Raw genomic sequence first — 18,997 nt, forward strand, 5'->3', positions numbered from 1 at the left:
GAGCAGTGGAAATTAAAGAAACGAGGTTATGTATTTAAAATTGAGAATTTGAAGAAAATGTGCTGAATGGGATCCCAAAAGTCATATTAGATTCCCTACAGTGTGGAAACAGGCCCTTTTGGCCCAACAAGTCCATACTGCCCCTTGAAGCATTCCACCCAGACCCATCCCCATCCCCCTATAACCCACAAAGCCCTGAACACTATGGGCAATTTAGCTTGGCCACTCCACTTAACCTACACATCTTTGGACTGTGGGAGGAAACCCACACAGACAGTTGCCTGAGGCGGGAATTGAACCCGGGTCCCTGGCACTGTGACGCTGCAGTGCTAGCCACTGAGCCACTGTGCAATCCCTGTAATTCAGCATTCATTCAGATTTAGTTAGTTTATGGATGTATTGGAATGACATGTTTGGCTTCAGTGATCCTGGGCTGGAAGGGAATAAAATGACACTAGAATTCTTATCCCGATTCTTAAACAAGGGCTTAAAAATCATAGAATAACAAAACATAGAAGGGGGCTATTCGGCCCTATTTGGCTATGTGGCTCTTTAATACAATCATCCAAATAACATCACACTCCTGTCCCTGTAATCATTTTCATTGAAATATTTACCCCCTTCTCTTTTGAAAGTTTTGTTGAATCTGTTTCCCACCATCCTTTCCAGCCATACTTTCCAGATCACAATATCTCACTGAGTCAACATCATGATTTTGACATTTCCGTCAAATCTAAATCTCCCTGAACGTACATATTTGGACATTGGAGTAAGATAACACTGCACTTAGCAGTGATACCTTGTGTAGTCATATAGGCTGCAGATGCACATGGAAACTTGGGCAAAAGCCTGAAGAATTGAAAGAGCAACGGTCTTTTCAGGAGGCTGGGGAGACTCTACAGAAAGCCATGGCACAGAAGGATTTGGGAATCCTGTAGCATGAATTATGAAAAAAACCCCTAGCATCCAAGTTCAGCGGGTAATAGGGAAAGCAAACAGATTGTTGACCTTTATTTAGAGGGAATGGAGTATAAAAATAGGGAACAAACACAGAGTACGTGGGAGAAAATCAGCAGGTCTTGCAGCGCCTGTGGACAGAGAAACAGAGTAAATGTTTCAAGTCAGTATCATTCTTCGAAGAGTTAACATTAATGTTTCTTTCTCCTTAAATGCTGCCAGACCTGCTGAGCTTCTGCAGTATGCTCTGTGGTTGATTCAGATTTCCAATACCTGCAGTATTTTGCTGTTTGAAAAATGGGGAGCTGTTGCTGAAACAATATAAGGCACCAGTCAGAACACAGCTGGAATACTGTGAAGCAATTTTGATTCCCTTACCTAAGGAGATTTCCTCCTGATTGGATGCAGTCCACAGCAGGTTCACTGAATCAATCCTGGGTATGGAGCAGGTTTCTCATGAGGAGAAATTGAGTAGGTTGGGCTTACACTTGTTGGAATTCAGAAGGATGGGAGAACTTATTGAAATGCAAGATTCTTGTGGAATTTGACAGAGTAAATGTAGACAGATTGTTTCCCCTTGTGGATGAATCGAGGACTAGAGGGCTTATCTAGGCCCGAAACGTCAGCTTTTGTGCTCCTGAGATGCTGCTTGGCCTGCTGTGTTCATCTAGCTCCACACTTGGATTCTCCAGCATCTGCAGTTCCCATTATCTCTGATATAATCAGTAAGGGATTGACCATTGAGACAGATAAGGAAGAAGTTTTTGCTCTGAGGGCAATGAATTCTTCAGTGGAATTCTTTACAGTAGAGACAGCTGTTGAATCTTAAATATGTAGAAGGCGTGAAGAATTTAATAAATATGGATCTATTTTTTGAATTTACAATTAGCTAGCTCTGTGTTGATTTGGTAAAGGATAAAGGATATACATAACCCAGGAAGGTCAGTCACATCTTGCTTAAGAGGCTTCTCTATGTCATCAAAGCAAATGGTATTAGTTCTAACACTGAGCTGGATTATAAACTGGCTAGAAGCCTTGAGGCCAGAAGTAATTGTAAATGGATTCAAATCTGTTTGGAGACGCCTGTGCTAAAGGGATCAGTCTTTGGACTGTTCTACTATTTTAGTTTTGATCAAGATTTTGGTGTTGGTGTATAGTCTACAAGTTTTCAGAAAATTCCAAGTATTGTGTGAGCGTTTGGTCTGTAGGTGTGGCTCAACTGTTTCAGGTTGAAGTTGATGTGTCGGGAGATGGGCTTCTGAATGATAATGAACTTAGAAAAGTGCAGTGCAGTGCATGTGGGCCGGATAGATGCTGAATATAGATTTACCATTCAAGGAAGGTGATTAAAGCAGGTTGAGAAAGAAAGAGCCCTGCATATTGAATTGTGACAGCTCACTAATTCAAACAGCAATCATCCTCAGAGTGGGACTGACTACAGATGCCAAGAAAACTAAAAATATGATTGGAAACCACTAATAACCAATTGACGTTTACACCAATCAAAACAAAGTTGACATCATAGAGGATTTCACTTATCTGGACATTTCCATTAATATCCAGGGAGCCATAGACAAAGAGAACAAAGTGTGGAGCTGGATGAACACAGCAGGCCAAGCAGCATCTTAGGAGCTCAAAAGCTGATGTTTCGGGCCTAGACCCTTAGGCCCGAAATGTCAGCTTTTATGATCCTAAGGTGCTGCTTGGCCTGCTGTGTTCATCCAGCTCCACACTTTGTTATCTTGGATTCTCCAGCATCTGCAGTTTCCATTATCTCTGATTCAACTTTTAACCAACTGGAAACACTCCATAACAGTAAAATATTTACCATGAAAACAAAGCTATAGTGCTGCAATGCACTCTTCACTCTCTAGATGGTTGTCAAACCTGGAATCTGAAAACCTGCTAATGAAGGAAGTAGCTCACCTTTGATGTCAAATTTGTTCGAAGAATTCTAGCCATGCATTGGTGGGATGCTATACCCAACACTGAAGTAAGGGAAGGCTTAGAGCAGCCTCCAGTTTCATTCATCATTTGCAAAACATGACTCAGCTGTCTTGGCCATGTCACCTTGACTTCTGTAATTGTAGCTTGCCCACAAAGTCATGCAGTATGTCCTTATAGGACATAAAAGAAGAAGGTCACCCAAGATTAACTGGCATCAGACTGTTAGTGGAAGTATATAGCTAGTCAACAGATGTTGGAGTGATGCAAGAATGTTGGGCATAGGTGGGAAACAATGGAGTGCGTTGTCTGCCTCCTGTGTCTCTAGATGTGGAAGTTACAAAGTCTAAGTAAGAGGACCAGGCGGGTGGTGGGGGGGCGTGTTCGGGGGGACACTATTATGTTATTTAAGGCTACATTGAGATTAGATTTAAGGGGTTGGCTTATCTCTCAGAGGTGATTGCTTCTGCTTTGGTGGAGATCACTTTGAGCACATAATTGATGCTGAAAGGAATTCTGCACAAGATTGATCTTGTGGAATAGCTGTGTTCACTTGAGGAGATCAGAGAAGAAATTCCCAGATTAACATTTCCCCAAATTAGAATGCAGTTTTAAGCTCCTTTGTGGCAGCATGGATATGAACTGGATGTTGAATTTATATATTGGACAGGCCAGCTAGGCCAGAGGTTGTCTGTTATTTATTGCATGCTCGTAACTGGTGAGTGTGAAAATAAAGTAACCTATCAGGTTGTGTCGGTGTTGCTACCCTTCTATCTTCAACCTACTCTCTCCCTTTCTTGGTTTCATTGCAGCACTTGATTCTTTTTTTGGGCTGTTGCTTGGTTTGCCGAGTTTGGCAAATGAATTGCAAACGTTTCGTCTCCAGTCGAGAAGACATCATCAGCGCGTAGGTGGGTGATTCCTCTGGTGCTCGCATTTATATAGGTTGCCTAAGAGTAGTTAATGTTCTTGATTTTGATTAGTAGATACTTTAGTAGTTAATGCTCTCAATTTTGATTGGTAGATATTTTAGTAGTTAGTGTTCTCGATTTTGATTGGTAGATATTTTAGTAACCTAAATCAAGTTTGTGTTATGGTTTGTCAAGTCGCCATTTGATTGGCTGTTTGGAGGTTGTTTGAATCGTTTCTGCGTGCCTTGGGTTCGTGGCATTTGGTCTCTTCTGCGATTTCGATGTGCTTGTTTATTGCTTCTTTGGATGAGTACCATGCCTCGATGAATTCCCATTCTTGTTTGGTATTTCCTTGTGCCAGTACCTTCACGTTGTTCCAGTCGAACTGGTGTCCCTCTTGGTCCTCAAGGACAGATACCAGTGACATTGGGTCGTGCGTTCAGGCGGCGAGCTGGTGTTCATGGATTCTCGTAGACAGCTTTCTTCCAGTTTGACCAATGTAGTGCTTGGTGCAGTTGTTGCATTGAATTTGGTAGATCACGTTACTTCTTTTCATCAAATCCAGTTTCCCTTTGGGTTTTGATAGCCTGCTCCTGAGTGTATTCATGGGTCGGTAGGCGATGGTTACTCCATGTTGTCGAAATAGTCTTGCTGTCATCTCAGAAATATTCTTGATATATGGGAGGACGATTCTCCTGTTTTCATGTTGTCTTGGGGGAATTGTCGCTGTGCGAATTCTCAGTGTCCTCCGGATGAAGTTTTTCAGATAGCCATTTTTTTGTGAAGACTTCATATAATCGTTTCTCCTCTTTCAATTTGGCTTCTGTGATATTGCAGCGTGTGTTGATTTGCATGAATAGCGTCCGGATACAGCTTTGCTTGTGGCATTTTGGGTGGATTTCTTTTAACCTACCTCAACAAAAGTTACCCTTTTACTTTTACTTACCCTTTTACCAATGCCATTTTTAAATGTGTGTAATGTATATTATTTTGGTTCAGTGTTAGCCTACTCAGCAAAGTCTAAGGCAGAGGTTCAAACCCCATTCCGAGCAGTACTGAGGAAGTTGTCATCAGAGATAATGGGAACTGCAGATGCTGGAGAATCCAAGATAACAAAGTGTGGAGTTGGATGAACGCAACAGGCCCAGCAGCATCTCAGGAGCACAAAAGCTGACGTTTTGGGCCTAGTACTGAGGAAGTGCTGTTTTTGAATAAAATATTAAACTGAGGTCTCATCTGTTTGTTTGCATGACATTAAAGACTCCATGACATTAATGGCCAAATCATTCTTAAACAAGCACCATTTAATTGGATAAACCGATCAGTCAACACATTGTTGATTGGCACCTCACAGTGCACACACGAGTAATCCAGTTTGCTTTTAAAAAATTATGTTGTGAAATGTTTTGGAATTTTCAGGTGGCATGGATTGGACTGTGCAAATGTAATCTTAGTTCTTTCAAGATTAACTTTTTTTTATGGAGTCCACTTTACAGCTTTTGGTGTGAGGAAAGCAAAAGTAAACACATTTTAACAACTTGTTCATCAGTGCTGCATATTTGCAATTTTTCCAGGGGCCATCTCAAAATTGGCCTTGGCAGATTATTTTGCGAGTAGGTTTTCTAACTTTTTTTCATGACTTACATCTTGATTAACATCACAATTATTTTTCAGGGATGGTTGCATTCAATGTGCAAATCCAATGACTGTCAATATCTTAATTTATTTGTATTGTTTATTACTGACAAATCTAGACAAAGGACTCAGGTTGTAATGCTAGACACCGATATACTTGGGTAAATTGAGCCATAGTTAAGTAAAACAAAGTTGTAGTCTCCAAAGGTTGTGGAAAGTAAAAGGGCAAGAAAGGTAACTGTTTGATCGTTAGTTAGTGTTTCCATTTTGTTATGTATTTGTCCTTTATTTGGAAATGTGAAAGTGGGTTATGGTAATATGAAGAATAGAATTACATACAATGTAAAAGCAGAAACAGGCCATTTAGTCTTCCTGGTCCATGCTGGTATTTATGCTCCACATCCCTCCCTTCAGATCAGATTATCCTTTCGCTCTCATGCACTTATTTAGCTTCCTCTTGAATGTACCTAAGCTGCATGCCTCAGTTACTTGTGATGGTGAATTATACATTATAATCACTGTATGTGAAAAGACCTTTATCCTGAATTATCATTGGATTTATTAGTTACTAACTTATATTTGTTACCATCATTTGCTTTGTTACATGGATACATCAGTAATGCTTTAACTTTAGTAACCACTTATAGTGTTGAGAGCTTTCGTCTCAGGTGGAAACTAGTTTGACGTGGTGCTTTGACCTTAGCTCCATTAAAGTCTGGTCAGTCGACTGAGTTCTCAAAAATGAAAAACTTAGGTAAAAAGTCAAGAACGTGTAGTTGGATGGACAAGACAGTGTACTGGATATGTTTTAAAACTTGACAAGTTTAAGTCTCAGCATTTACACTTGTTAATAAATGGAAATTTGAAATAAAAATGGCAATGATTGTTCAGAGAGCTCACATCTGCTGTTCTAACCTGGCCTGGTGTGTCTGTGCAGCTGATAAAGGCAATAGACTACCACCTTTTCAGAAAAAAACTAGGAATGGATGATAAATGTTGACCTTACATTCCAGAAGGACGTATCCTCAAATTAATAATTTCTTGAAGAAAAGACATTACCAAAGTGGAAATGATGAGAAAGATCAAGATGATTAAATTGAGACTTGACTTGGAGAGCCAGTTGAGAGGAGGCATGGGGTAAAAGAAGCCTTTAGAACACAACATCCACTTGGGACTTAGTTATGTCTATTATCTAGGACAGGTGGTGGTAGTATGGACTAACTAAGATGTGGAACTTCTGAGACCAAAACATGTTGTGCAGGTGAAGCAGATAGGACTATTTGTTGGAAACCTTTACATTGAGAGCTTGATTGCATGGTTAGCTGGTTCTGTTGAGTTTGTTTCTCAGTGATGGTTTTTCTTCTTAAAAAGCTCAATTTGTATCTGGAAAGAAAGCAGTTTCATTAAAAATGATCCTTTTGCCACGTCCCATCTTCCAGTAGGGTGACTTACCATTTCAATGAACCCATCAATGTCAGTGGAATAGAGATTTTCAAGTAGGTATCTGTCAGTACTGGTTGTTAGAACTCAGTTTGATCTTGTGATTTTGCTTGTCTGATTTTGTTCCCACTCTTCTTCATTCATCCTGTTCTGAACATACGAAGGGCAATGATTGTGATGTACTTTGACCAGTGTGTGGTTATGATTTCACAACTGCTGTGAGTTGTCATCAATTCTCATTCAAAGTTTCAGTGTGAACCAAAATATTCTAAGGAATTGAGTCACAAAACCCAACAATCTGGCCAAAGAAGACATTTGCTATGTAAAAAAAATTGTCCAGAACCCGAAATGTTTTTAGGCCAATTTATTTGTTTGGTTCATTGCCTGACGTAAACTAGGTTTCGCCAAGGTGACAAAACAGAACATACGTAAAATCTTTGAAAAATGTATGATACCTTTTCTCTTAAATATACTTTCATAAATATCCAGATTTTTAAAAAAAACACATAAGACACTTTTTCTTGGTTTTGCTTAACAAGTTAATTTCTTCTAATTGTTCATCTTGCATTATATCAGCTTAGATTTTCTGACTAGTTCCAACAGGCTGTACCCATGTCTTTCAGCCAATTTCAATAAAATGTTTCAATTATTAGGCTGTTACTTTTTCTGAGAAGTGGACAAAATATATAGTTTGAGAATTAAATATGATCTAGGGATATGATCAATGCGGGTAACAAGTAAATTACAATATAAATACAAATTACATTTCAGTTTTACATATGGTGATTTACTTCAATATACAAAACATATACTGCAGAAAATATTAAAAGTTTCTGGCATATTTCACAGTGCTTTGTCCAATTGGGAACAGCTGCACTTAACACTGTAGGGTTCCTGTACTAGGAGAAGTTTAACTAGATTAGACGCTTTAAAATAAATGAAAGCATTTTTCTTAGTTCAAATGCTTTTGTATGTTAAATAAGCATGTTTTCAGTATTTTACAATAGAATATTAAGGGATGATGTTAAGCGTCAGGAAAAAATGCTCCAGGCTTTATTAGACAAGAAGTCTGTTCTCAAGAGCTGCCAGTTTTTTTGTAAAGGCACCTAGTATAAAAATTGTTAAGGACAATATTGCACGAGTGAAAACATTAACCTGCAGTTTCTTGTACAAAAATGTTCTCATATTTTCAACTTTTATTAAATTCATAATTACATTATGAATTTTACATGTGCACGCAAATTTACCATGAATGCTAGAGACACAGATAAGGTAGATGGGCAACAGTTTTTTTGCCACGTTAGGGGAGTCTAAAACTAGAGGGCATAGGTTTAAGGTGAGTGGGGAGAGATACAAAAGGGTCCAGAGGGGCAATTATTTTTCACATAGAGGGTGGTGAGTGTCTGAAACAGTTGCCAGAGGTAGTGGTGGAAGCAAGTATAATTTTGTAATTTAAGAAACATTTGGACATGTACATGGATGGGATATGTACCAAATGCAGGTGAATGGGACTAAATTAATTGTGAAAACTGGGTGGCATGGACAAGTCAGGCCAAAGAGTCTGTTTTCATGCCATAAACATCCATGACTCTAATACAGCTATACAAGCAGTAAATTCTCATGATGGGGATGGTCTTTGGCTGTCAATTGTGTGGTTGAATGTAACTTGCAACTTATTAGCTCAAGCCTGAATGCCATCCAATCTTGCTTCATTTGGGCATAGACTGCTTCATTATCTGAGGAGCTATAAATTAACATCTCCATTTCTCATTTTGTATTGCATGGATGAAGTGGCTGAAGATGGTTGAGCATAGGACATTATGGAACTCCTACAGCAGGTAAGTTTGTATAGTAATAACCAATACCTGAGATAATTGACCTCCAAAAGTAACAGTCATTTTCCTTTTGTATTTTGTGTTTTTGACCATAGCTTTCCTCTAATTCTCATTGAGATCAATGTTGTTCTAGCTCCTTGACATCACACTTGTATTTACATACTGTCTTGATGTTAAGGGGCAGTCTTACTCTACTTCTTGACTTCAGCTCTTTTGTCCACATTTGGAACAAGGCTGTAATGTGGTTTGGAGTTGAGTGGCACTGTTGGAACTCAAACTGAACCCCTGTACACAGGTTATCGTTGAGTAACTGCAGCTTGATAGCATCATTGATTACATTTTCTATCGTATGGAGCCAATTGAGTCAGTCATAAACGGCAATATGTTGATTACAAGAGGAGTTCAGAACTGAATCATAGAATCCCTACACTGCAAAAGCAGGCCATTTAGCCCATTGAGTCTGCACCCTCTGTAAAGCATCCCACCCAGACCCACTCCCCTATCCTATCCCCTTGACCCTGCATTTGCCATGGCCAATCTGGCTAACCTGAACATCTTTGGACTGTGTGAGGAAACCGGAGCACCCAAAGGAAACCCACACAGACACGGGGAGAACGTGCAAACTCCACACAGATGGTCGCCCGAGGGTGGAATTGAACCTGGTTCCCTGGTGCTGTGAGGCAGCAGTGCTAAGCACTCAGCCACCGTGCTGTCCCCAACCATTATATATCATCCAAATACTTTTTCCTCCAAAAGTAGGTAGACTAGATTGCGGATAATTCAGTATTAGGTTAACTTTTATTGTGAATCACACTTGATTAAAAGGATATGTTTTGCTGTCAGTGTTTTGATTATTTTCTCAACCTTTGTCTGGAATTCCACGAGTGATTCGCAGGCACAAGGATCTTTAATAGGTGCAGCTAAAGAGAAATAAAACATGAGGGAAAAATAGTAAGATATTCCAGTCATTCCATAGATTACTAGCTGCAGCTGCACGCCATTATGCAATTATTTGTTGGGATATTCACTGTGCCATTACAAGCAGTGAAATTGTGAAGATGTTGCCTCGTAATTGTGACTTAGATCAAGGTCTACACAATGCAGTTCTTGTGCCTTCCACTGTAATGCTGTTCAAAGTAGATATTGTTGGTGTGTGACACAGTGTGAATTTATCCAAGTATACCCCTGCTATGTTGAATAGACTTGGTATAAGTAGTAATGCTGGGTTTGACTGTTTTCTCCTAATTCCTTTATAGATCTGATTTATGGTAGTGTGGTGGTAATCTCATTGGCCTAAAAATACATAGGAGACAAGGGTTCAAGCTCACCATGGCAGTTGGTGGAATTAAATTCAATTAATTAATTTAATTTTTTAATTAAAAAAAAGTCTCACTGTGATGATCATGAAATTCCTGTTTATTGTCATAAAACTCCATTTTTTTTGATATCTTTTAGAGAAGGATATCTGCCATCCTTACCTGGCTTGGCCTATAAGTGACTCCAGATCCACAGCAATGTTCTGGACTTTTAACTGCTCACTGAAATAACTTAGTAAGTCACTCAATTAAAGGGCAATATAAATATAAAATATAAATATAAAGAACAATATAAATTGGCCTTGCTAATGATGCCCACATTCCATGAAAGAATAAAGAAAACACAGCATCTTATTTCCAACAGGTTAAATTAATGGATGGATAATCAGACAGTACGGGCCTATGATCAGTGACTAGTTTTCTGTGTGGGAACTGGTCTAAGCCAGGCATGCCCAGGCACAAATCATCTTTGTGTCTCTCGGTCCTGCTCTCTGCTCATTTAGGACCCGGGGAAAAGGCTGAAGATTTGACAGCAGGCTAGTAGAAATAAGCGTTGTAATAAGTAGTGACATCAAAATGCTTTAGAACACAGTTTGCAGTAGTAATGGAGATTGAATCTCCAGCATCTAGCGTCTGGAGTACCCAACCTGGAAACGTGATGGAGGCAGGTTCAATTGAGGGACTCAAGAGGGTATTAGATGATTATTTGGATAGAAATAGTGTGCAAGAGAATGAGGGAAAAGGGAGGAGATTGAGACTAAGTAATGATGCTCGCTTCAAGAGCTGATGCATGTATGAGGGGCTGAATGGTCTTCTTCTGGGCTATTACAATTCTGTGAATACCTTCCATAAGTATGCTTACAGATGTTCAGGCTGTCTGCCCTATACACTGATTGTATATGCAATGAGTTGATCATGTATTTTGGAGAAACCTTTTTTGGTGTGACAAACAATGATGCATAGATCTCATTCTCTGTGAATTGATTTTCCTTTGGTACAGAGTTGTGGCTAAGTACACATTGATACAGGTGAAGTCCATCACATTGCACTGATCTAAGTAAGGGAGATCTGCAAAAATTTGGTTCAATCCTTTATCATGTTTAGATTCGTTTACAGAATTTCCTTTTAGTGCCACCTGCAGCCCTGCGGACTGTCTGCTTAAAGCCGTTTACTAGGCCAGATAAAACAAAAATAAAATCACCAATCTCTTCAGGATGTCACTAGTAATGGGTTACAACTAGTAATCAGCTGGCAAGCAGATACATTAATTACAACCTGTGCGACCATAATCAATTCCTAACCCACAAAATTTTGATTTATATAGTAACCTATTGAAATAAACAATATCCAAGGTATTTTGGACATTCAAGTAAAAAATGTTTAGTAGATGCCATAGTCCATTCAGAATTCTAGTCAATTGCTGAAACACAATGCCTTTTACATTGGCTGTGTTGAGTGTCTTTGATGTATCTTCCCTATCTCAGTGATCATACAGAATATGTCTTACTTCTGATTGACATCAGGCTTGTGGGCTTGTCATTCTCTGGGGTCAATTTGGTCTAACCTTTCAAAAAGCAGCTTCATATGAGAAACATCTCAATCAAAAGAGAAAAGTACAAACCTCAGTCAGCTATTAAAGAAAAGGGCAAAGGGCTTGCAAATCACATTCTCCAGATGCAGATTAATGTCTTTTGGACCCACTGCCCAATATACTTCAAAGTTTCCTGTTCTCTCCAAGATATTTTGCTTTTTTTATTTCAATATACCTAGGTTTCATGTTTACACAGAACCCATATTTGGTAGTTGGCATTAATTGGAGAAATGTAGACTTATGCAAAGAAATTATTGAACATCAACCCATAATTTGACATTCCTCAGTGACTTGAAATAGCCTAATCTTAATTATGACAGACAAAGTCTTGGTTATTACTCCCACAATTCTCAACAACTTTCCTTTCTTTTAGTGATGTAGTTTCTCTAACAATCGCTAACGTGACACCCCTGTTTAAAAAAGGATTAAGGCAAAAGTCAGAAAATTACAGGCTGATTAGCCTAATTGCAGTAGTGGGTAAGATTTTGGAGTCCATTGTAAAGAATGAGATTGCTGAATATTTGGAAATGTATAGTAAATTAGGGCAAAGTCAGCATGGTTTCATCAAGGGGAGGTCATGCCTGACAAATCTGCTAGAATTCTTTGAGGAAGTAACAAGCAGGGTAGACCAAGGACAGCCAATGAATGTTATCTACTTGGACTTCAAGAAGGCCTTTGATAAGGTGGCACATAGAAGGCTGCTGAGTAAAATAAGCATCCATAGTGTTAGAGGCAAGGTGCTAGCATGGATAGAAGATTGGCTGTCTGACAGAATGCAGAGAGTGGGGATAAAAGGGTCTTTCTCAGGATGGCAGCTGGTGACAAGTGGAGTTCCACAAAGGTCAGTGCTGGGACCACAACTTTTCACTTTATACATAAATGATGTGGATGAAGAAACTGAGGGCATTCTGGCTAAGTTGGCAGACAATACGAAAACAGGTGGATGGGCAGGTAGTATTGAGGAGGTGGCGAGGCTACAGAAGGCCTTGGACAGGTTAGGAGAGTGGGCAAAGAAGTGGCAGATGGAGTACAATGTGGGAAAGTGTGAGGTCATGCACTTTGGTAAGAAGAATAAAAGCATGGACTATTTTCTAAATGGGGAGAAAATTCAGAAGTCTGAAGTGCAGAGAGACTTGGGAGTTCTAATCCAGGATTTTCTCAAGGGAAGCTTGCAGGTTGAGTCAGTAGTCAGGTAGGCAAATGCAGTGTTGGCATTTATTTTGAGAAGACTTGAATATAAAAGCAGGGATGTACTACTGAGGCTTTATAAGGCTCTGGTCAGGCCCATTTGGAGCATTGTGTGCAGTTTTGGGCCCCATATCTCAGGAAGGATGTACTGGCCCTGGAGCGGGTTCAGAGGAGGTTCACAAGAATGGTCCTAGGAATGGAAAGCTTAACATATGAGGAATCTTTGGGACTATACTCATTGGAGTTTAGACGGTCGAAGGGGGATCTAATTGAAACTTTCAGAATATTGAATAGCCTGGAAAAAGTGGATGTTGGGAAGATGCTTCCATTGGTAGGAGAGTCTAGGACACAAGGGCACAGCCTTAGGGTAAAGAGAAGAACTTTTAGAACGGAGATACGGAGAAACTATATTCAACTAGAGAGGGCTGAATCTATGGAATTCACTGCCACAGAAGGCTGTGGAGGCCAGGTCATTGGGTACATTTAAGACTGAGATAGATAGGTTCTTGATTATCGAGGGGATCATAGGTTATGGGGAGAAAGCACTAGAATGGGGTTGAGTAATTTATCAGCCATGATTGAATGGCGGAGCAGATTTGGTGGGTCGAATGGCCTAATTTCTGCTCCTATGTCTTATGGTCTTATGTTACCCTGAATTGCTTGTGATGTTTACGTCATTTTCCTTGGTTTTCTTTCAGTTATAGAAGCAGTTTTGTTTCAACCTAATTTTTGAAGCACATTTCCGACCAGCCATTTGGTTAGGTTTCATTAGGTGTCCTTTACACATCCCATTTGCTTGTGAACAAATACATAAATACATAAAAAGAATACATTTGTTCCAGCATCTATTTTCCTACACACAAAGGGTTTCTTATCAAGTTTTATTTACATGAATTGCATGAAATGTAAAGCTCAGAAACATGACATTTGGGTCAACTAGTCTATGCTGTCCCATGTCTTCTCCAATTCCATCTGCATCAACTGTCTTTTTGCTTATCTTTCTATTCCTTTCTTTCTCTTGAAGATCTGTCTAGATTTCTTTCGAAAGCATTTTTCAAGATTTTAGCTGTTTATTGAACTTATGAGTCATGAACTAACACTGAATTATAAATACATTCGTTTGGCCAATATGAATAAGACAAATTATTACACGCTATGATTACTGTTGCCCAAGTGTTCCACCACATGAAGTTATGATACAACTGCAGGATTAGTGCTGAAACCTTATGCTATATTACTAATGTGTTGAGTACAAATTATATAGACAAATGTTTCAGCTATTTGATACAGAACACTTAATGGTTCAATTTTATACAAATTAATTTGAAATTGCCCACAATACAGACATGGCCCAACCCACACTTGCTAGCATGGCAGTTCTGTTGTGAGCAAATCAAAATAAGACCTTGCAATCTTAACTGATCCTTTGAGTTTTTGACATTGTCTTATTGAAGTTAGGATAGGGTTCATGGAAATAAGTCATTTTTTCCAGCTTTCCTCAGTATGTAACAATATTACAGAGTCTCTACAGTAATTCAAAATTTGCAGGGTTCCCCAAAACAGAAGTTAGAATACCTCTGGACTAACACACCTGTAACAAATAAGGAATTATGCTGCAAGAATATTCCTTACCACATATTTTAACTTGTAATTTGTCAGCAATTTTATTCATCGTCTTGAAATCTGCAGTATAATAATAATGATCCTTCACTGGATCTGAAGCAATAATCCTTAATTCTTCCTCAAGTGCATTCCCCACTCCAACTGCAAACATCCTAATTCCTGAAACAGATGAAGTGAATTTCTAAGTACTGTTATTTTGTACATAAAACTACATTAAGACAAGTATCAGTGTTGATGAGCATCAATAGAGTATGTTTTGCAATTAGAATCTGGTAGGATCTGTTGCTGTTGCATACTTGGTTATTTTGGGTTGTGTAACAGAGAAGAACAAACATTGTAGTGCCATTTAATGATTGATAATTGTTGTATACAGAAAGAGCTGTAGGCTCAACCCTCAATCACCATTAAATTAACCATTCTATCTGTTGATCTTCGTGCTTTTTGAAATAAGAAGGGGAACAAGATCTACTGTTGAAGATATGAGCAATGTGTGACTGATAATAGGCGAGAGTTTCATTAATATACAAGCAATCACTTTTATGTTGGCTTTCCAATGGGCTTCCAAGGCTTGAGGACTGTGACCCATTCCACTAATAGATGTTTAAGAATGTGATAGCTTTGCAGGAAGAGATGCTGAGGACTGCAGCAGATGTGGAGAACGATATTACAAAATGTAACGCATATATACAAACATTTAGGGTGAATTTTAAATGCAGTCTTCAAGGCACATTGGAGGCAGGAAGGCATTTAATTGGGTGGAATGCAGCCAGTTTAAGACATCATCTTCTTGCATCTGCCACTTGGTTAAGTGTGGTGTAAGAAGGCTTTCCCCCACTCCACTCTCCATCACCAATTGAGGGTCCTTAGTGAACAGTTATTGCCTGTTGAATTTTGCTTACAGACTCCAGAGGGTAGGGTAGAGCTCGGTTGATCTGGCATCAGGAAGGATGCCAGCCCCCTGCTTTCGAACTTGTTAAAACTGCCTAATACCAGTTTCCTGCAGTCTCCAACAGCATCAGTCACCTTTGGCCTGACTCCCTGTTCTCCTAGTGATGTTGCCCATATTGAAAACGTGCTGGTCTCTGATTGTCCAGCAGCTCTGGAGGAATGGGTAGATGTCAGGTGAGTTCTCCTCTCTGGATTGGGGCTTACTTTTCCCCTAATTATTTTCCAGTGTGCAGACCTCTGAGGTCTGTGCACAGCAGTGGCTTCTGGAACTGGAAGCCAATGTGTTGGCATGCTGATTGGTTCGTCCAAAATCTTTAAGTGGGCATGCTGCCAGGCCCGTGACCCTAGGAAGGCCGGTCTCTGGCCACTTAAGTTCCTGACTGGCACTCACCACAGTGGTCCTTTCCCAAAGGACACAGCATGATGTCATCACCAGCTGTTCAGTTGGTGGGAGACACCCCTGTTTACTGGCTTCAAATCCATGGTTTGGGGGCAGTGGTGAATGGCATAGTTGACATAAGGACCAGATGTTAGTAATTTATTACTTGGAGTGCAACAGATGTTTACAAGTGCGAAATATATAGTTAATTCATAGTGTAAACAAAAAAAAATCTGTAATTGTTACCTTGATCTTTGGCTTTTTGAGCAAAATCATTAATGTAATCCTGTGAACGACCATCTGTAAAGACAATTCCAACTTTTGGGATATTTTCCCTTGCTCCTTGTGATGGAACAAAGACTTTTTCAGACAGATGTTGTAGGGCCAGGCCTGTCATTGTTCCTCTCTCCATGTACTCCATTTTCTTGACTGCAGTCTTAATGTTTTGTTTGGTTTTGAACTTGTTGAGAGGGAATTCTGTCCTGACTGAGCTGGAGTATTGAATGAGGGCGATACGTGCGTTTTGATCACCAACTTCCAGGGCATCGACAATCTGGTTGATGAATTTTTTTACCAGCTGGAAGTTTTCAGGTCTCACACTCTTTGACCCATCAATGACGAAAGCTAAATCAACACCTCCTGAACTGCAAGCTGTGTGCAATGTTAAAATAAGTAGTTAAAGAAGAAAGAAAGATCTTATATATTGTCCTTCCACTTCTATGAATTATTGATGATTTCCGTTGTGCCCTGTGTAGATACAGCCAAATAAAAGATACCCTCGGGATCAAGCTGTTTGGAAAAACAACTAAACATTTGAATGGATACTGCAATCTCCGAGGTCAGTCGTGAAAAAAGTTCATAATTGTGTTGCATCTGGTTTAGAATGAACAGCCTAGATTTCTTTAGAACATTACAGTTAATGGGTTTGTTAGTGGGATGATCTGTGATGTTCATTATCAATATGCTCCAGGACAATGAAACAGGGATCGAAAATCATATGAGGGAAGGTAGATATACGGTAAAGATATGGTTTCTTCACAGAGCTTGTGGTTGATGTATGGAAAAGCCACAGAAGGTGGTGCAGCAGGTAACAGAGGGTGACTGCTATCTCAAACATTTCATGCAACTTCATCCAGAGACAGAGGAGCAGGAGTGTTCTGATCAGCTGCTCCAGCCTGCTTCACCATTCGAGATGTGGAGGAGCTGGTGTTGGACTGGGGTGAACAACGTCAGAAATCATCTGTCACCAGGTTATAGTACAACAGGTTTATTTGAAAACACAAGCTGTTGGAGTTTTACTGTTTCTTAACGTGTTAATGAGAGAGTAATATCAGACAGAATTTATAAAAAGAACAAAGGGTCACATCATTGATCAGGATGTACTAAACAAACCTAAGATGCTGTTAATTTTTAATCATTTCGCAGGTTTTAATTGATTAACCTGTATGTGTAAGTGCCCGAATTCCTTTCAAGTCACTCAGAGAATTAAACATTTTATCAAGATAAAGAAGAGGTGACATTTTAGGTCTGGCAATGCAGTGAATCTGTCTGTGTTTTGTTTGGAGTCAGACTGGTTTTATTTCTAAAGTGGGAATTTATAAAGCGCCACATTGACTGACTGTCTATAAACTGTGTGTGTGTGTGTGTGTGTGTGTGTGTGTGTGTGTGTGTGTGTTGCACAACAATCGCCAAACAGGGATGTTCCCTCCCAGTTGGGCAACACTTCAGTGGTCAAGGACATTCAGCCTTGGGCCTTCGGCTAAACATGCTCCATCGCAGGCTTTGGGGTACACAGAAATGCAGATTTGCCGAGCAGAGGATGATAGCCACGTTCTGTACCCATGAGGACAGCCTCAACCTGGATCTTGGGTTCATGTTGCACTACACGTGATACACCACATTATACACTCTTGCACGTATGATCGCACACTTACAAACACTCACATAAACATACATACACTCGCAGATCTACTGTCATACAGATACTCTCTCTCGATCTCGGTCGCTATCTCTCTTGAACTCTCTCTCACTCTCTCTCATGCCCTCACTCTCTCTCTCTCACACACTCTCTCTCTCTCACACACTCTCTGTCTCTCTCTCACACACTCTCTCTCGTTCTCTCACTCCCTTTCTCACTGTCTCTCTCACTCTCACTGTCTCTCTCACTCTCACTCACTCTCTCACTCTCACTCACTCTGTCTCACTCTCTCGCACTCTCGCACACTCTCTCGCACACACTCTCTCTCTCGCACACTCTCTCACACACTCTCTCTCTCACTGTCTCTCTCACTGTCTCTCTCTTTCACTGTCACTCTCTCTCACTCTGTCTCACTGTCTCACTCTCTCGCACACTCTCTCTCTCTCGCACACTCTCTCTCTCGCACACTCTCTCTCTCTCGCACACACTCTCTCTCTCTCTCTCTCACACACTCTCTCTCAAACACTCACTCTCTCTCTCCCTCTCTCACTGTCTCTCTCTGGCACGCTCTGTCTCGCACTCTCTCTCTCTCTTGCGCGCACTCTCTCTCTCGCACACTCTCTCTCTCACTGTCTCACTGTCTCTCTCACTGTCTCTCTTTCACTGTCACTCTCTCTCACTCTGTCTCACTGTCGAACTCTCTCGCACACTCTCTCGCACACTCTCTCTCTTTCGCACACTCTCTCTTGCACACTCTCTCTCTCCCTCTCTCTCCCTCTCTCTCCCTCTCTCTCCCTCTCTCTCCCTCTCTCTCACTCTCGCACTCTCTCTCGCGCACTCTCTCTCTCACACACTCTCTCTCTCACTCTCTCTCTCCGTCTCTTTCACTGTCTCTCTCGCACTCTTTCGCAATCTCTGGCAATCTCTTGCACACTCTCTCTCACTGTCTCTCTCACTGTCTCTCTCTCTGTCTCTCTCTCTCTCACTCGGTCTCACTGTCTCACTCTCGCGCTCTCTCAAGCACGCTGTCTCGCGCATTGTCTCTCGCGCACTCTCTCACACACTCTCGCGCACTCTCTCACACACTCTCTCTCTCCCTCTCTCGCACACACTCTCTCTCTCACACACTCTCTCTCACACACTCTCTCACTCTCTCGCACTCTCTCTCTCACACACACTCTCTCTCTCACACACTCTCTCACTCTCTCGCACTCTCTCTCTCACACACACTCTCTCTCTCACACACTCTCTCCCTCTCTCACTGTCTCTCTCGCACCTTCTTGCACTCTTTCGCAATCTCTCGCAATCTCTT

General features: G+C 40.5%; 1 protein-coding gene and 1 long non-coding RNA gene across 2 annotated transcripts in view; one reads left to right on the forward strand and one right to left on the reverse strand.

The window, feature by feature from the left end:
- Positions 1 to 18,997, forward strand: part of LOC125464868 (uncharacterized) — a 33,193-nt gene that overhangs the window by 2,299 nt on the left and 11,897 nt on the right. The window contains exons 2-3 of the long non-coding RNA XR_009447188.1: positions 8,679 to 8,725; positions 16,523 to 16,605. This is a non-coding gene — a long non-coding RNA (uncharacterized LOC125464868). The remainder of the gene's footprint in view (positions 1 to 8,678; positions 8,726 to 16,522; positions 16,606 to 18,997) is intronic.
- Positions 7,237 to 18,997, reverse strand: part of matn1 (matrilin 1) — a 31,584-nt gene continuing 19,823 nt past the window's right edge. Inside the window, exons 5-8 of the mRNA XM_048557729.2 lie at positions 16,014 to 16,418; positions 14,450 to 14,599; positions 9,553 to 9,642; positions 7,237 to 7,996 (exon numbers count right to left, since the gene is read on the reverse strand). Coding sequence (XP_048413686.1) covers positions 7,944 to 7,996; positions 9,553 to 9,642; positions 14,450 to 14,599; positions 16,014 to 16,418 — 698 coding nt within the window. The 3' untranslated portion in view covers positions 7,237 to 7,943. The remainder of the gene's footprint in view (positions 7,997 to 9,552; positions 9,643 to 14,449; positions 14,600 to 16,013; positions 16,419 to 18,997) is intronic.

Source organism: Stegostoma tigrinum, chromosome 24, assembly GCF_030684315.1.
Source record: "Stegostoma tigrinum isolate sSteTig4 chromosome 24, sSteTig4.hap1, whole genome shotgun sequence".
Classification (NCBI taxonomy): Eukaryota; Metazoa; Chordata; class Chondrichthyes; order Orectolobiformes; family Stegostomatidae; genus Stegostoma; species Stegostoma tigrinum.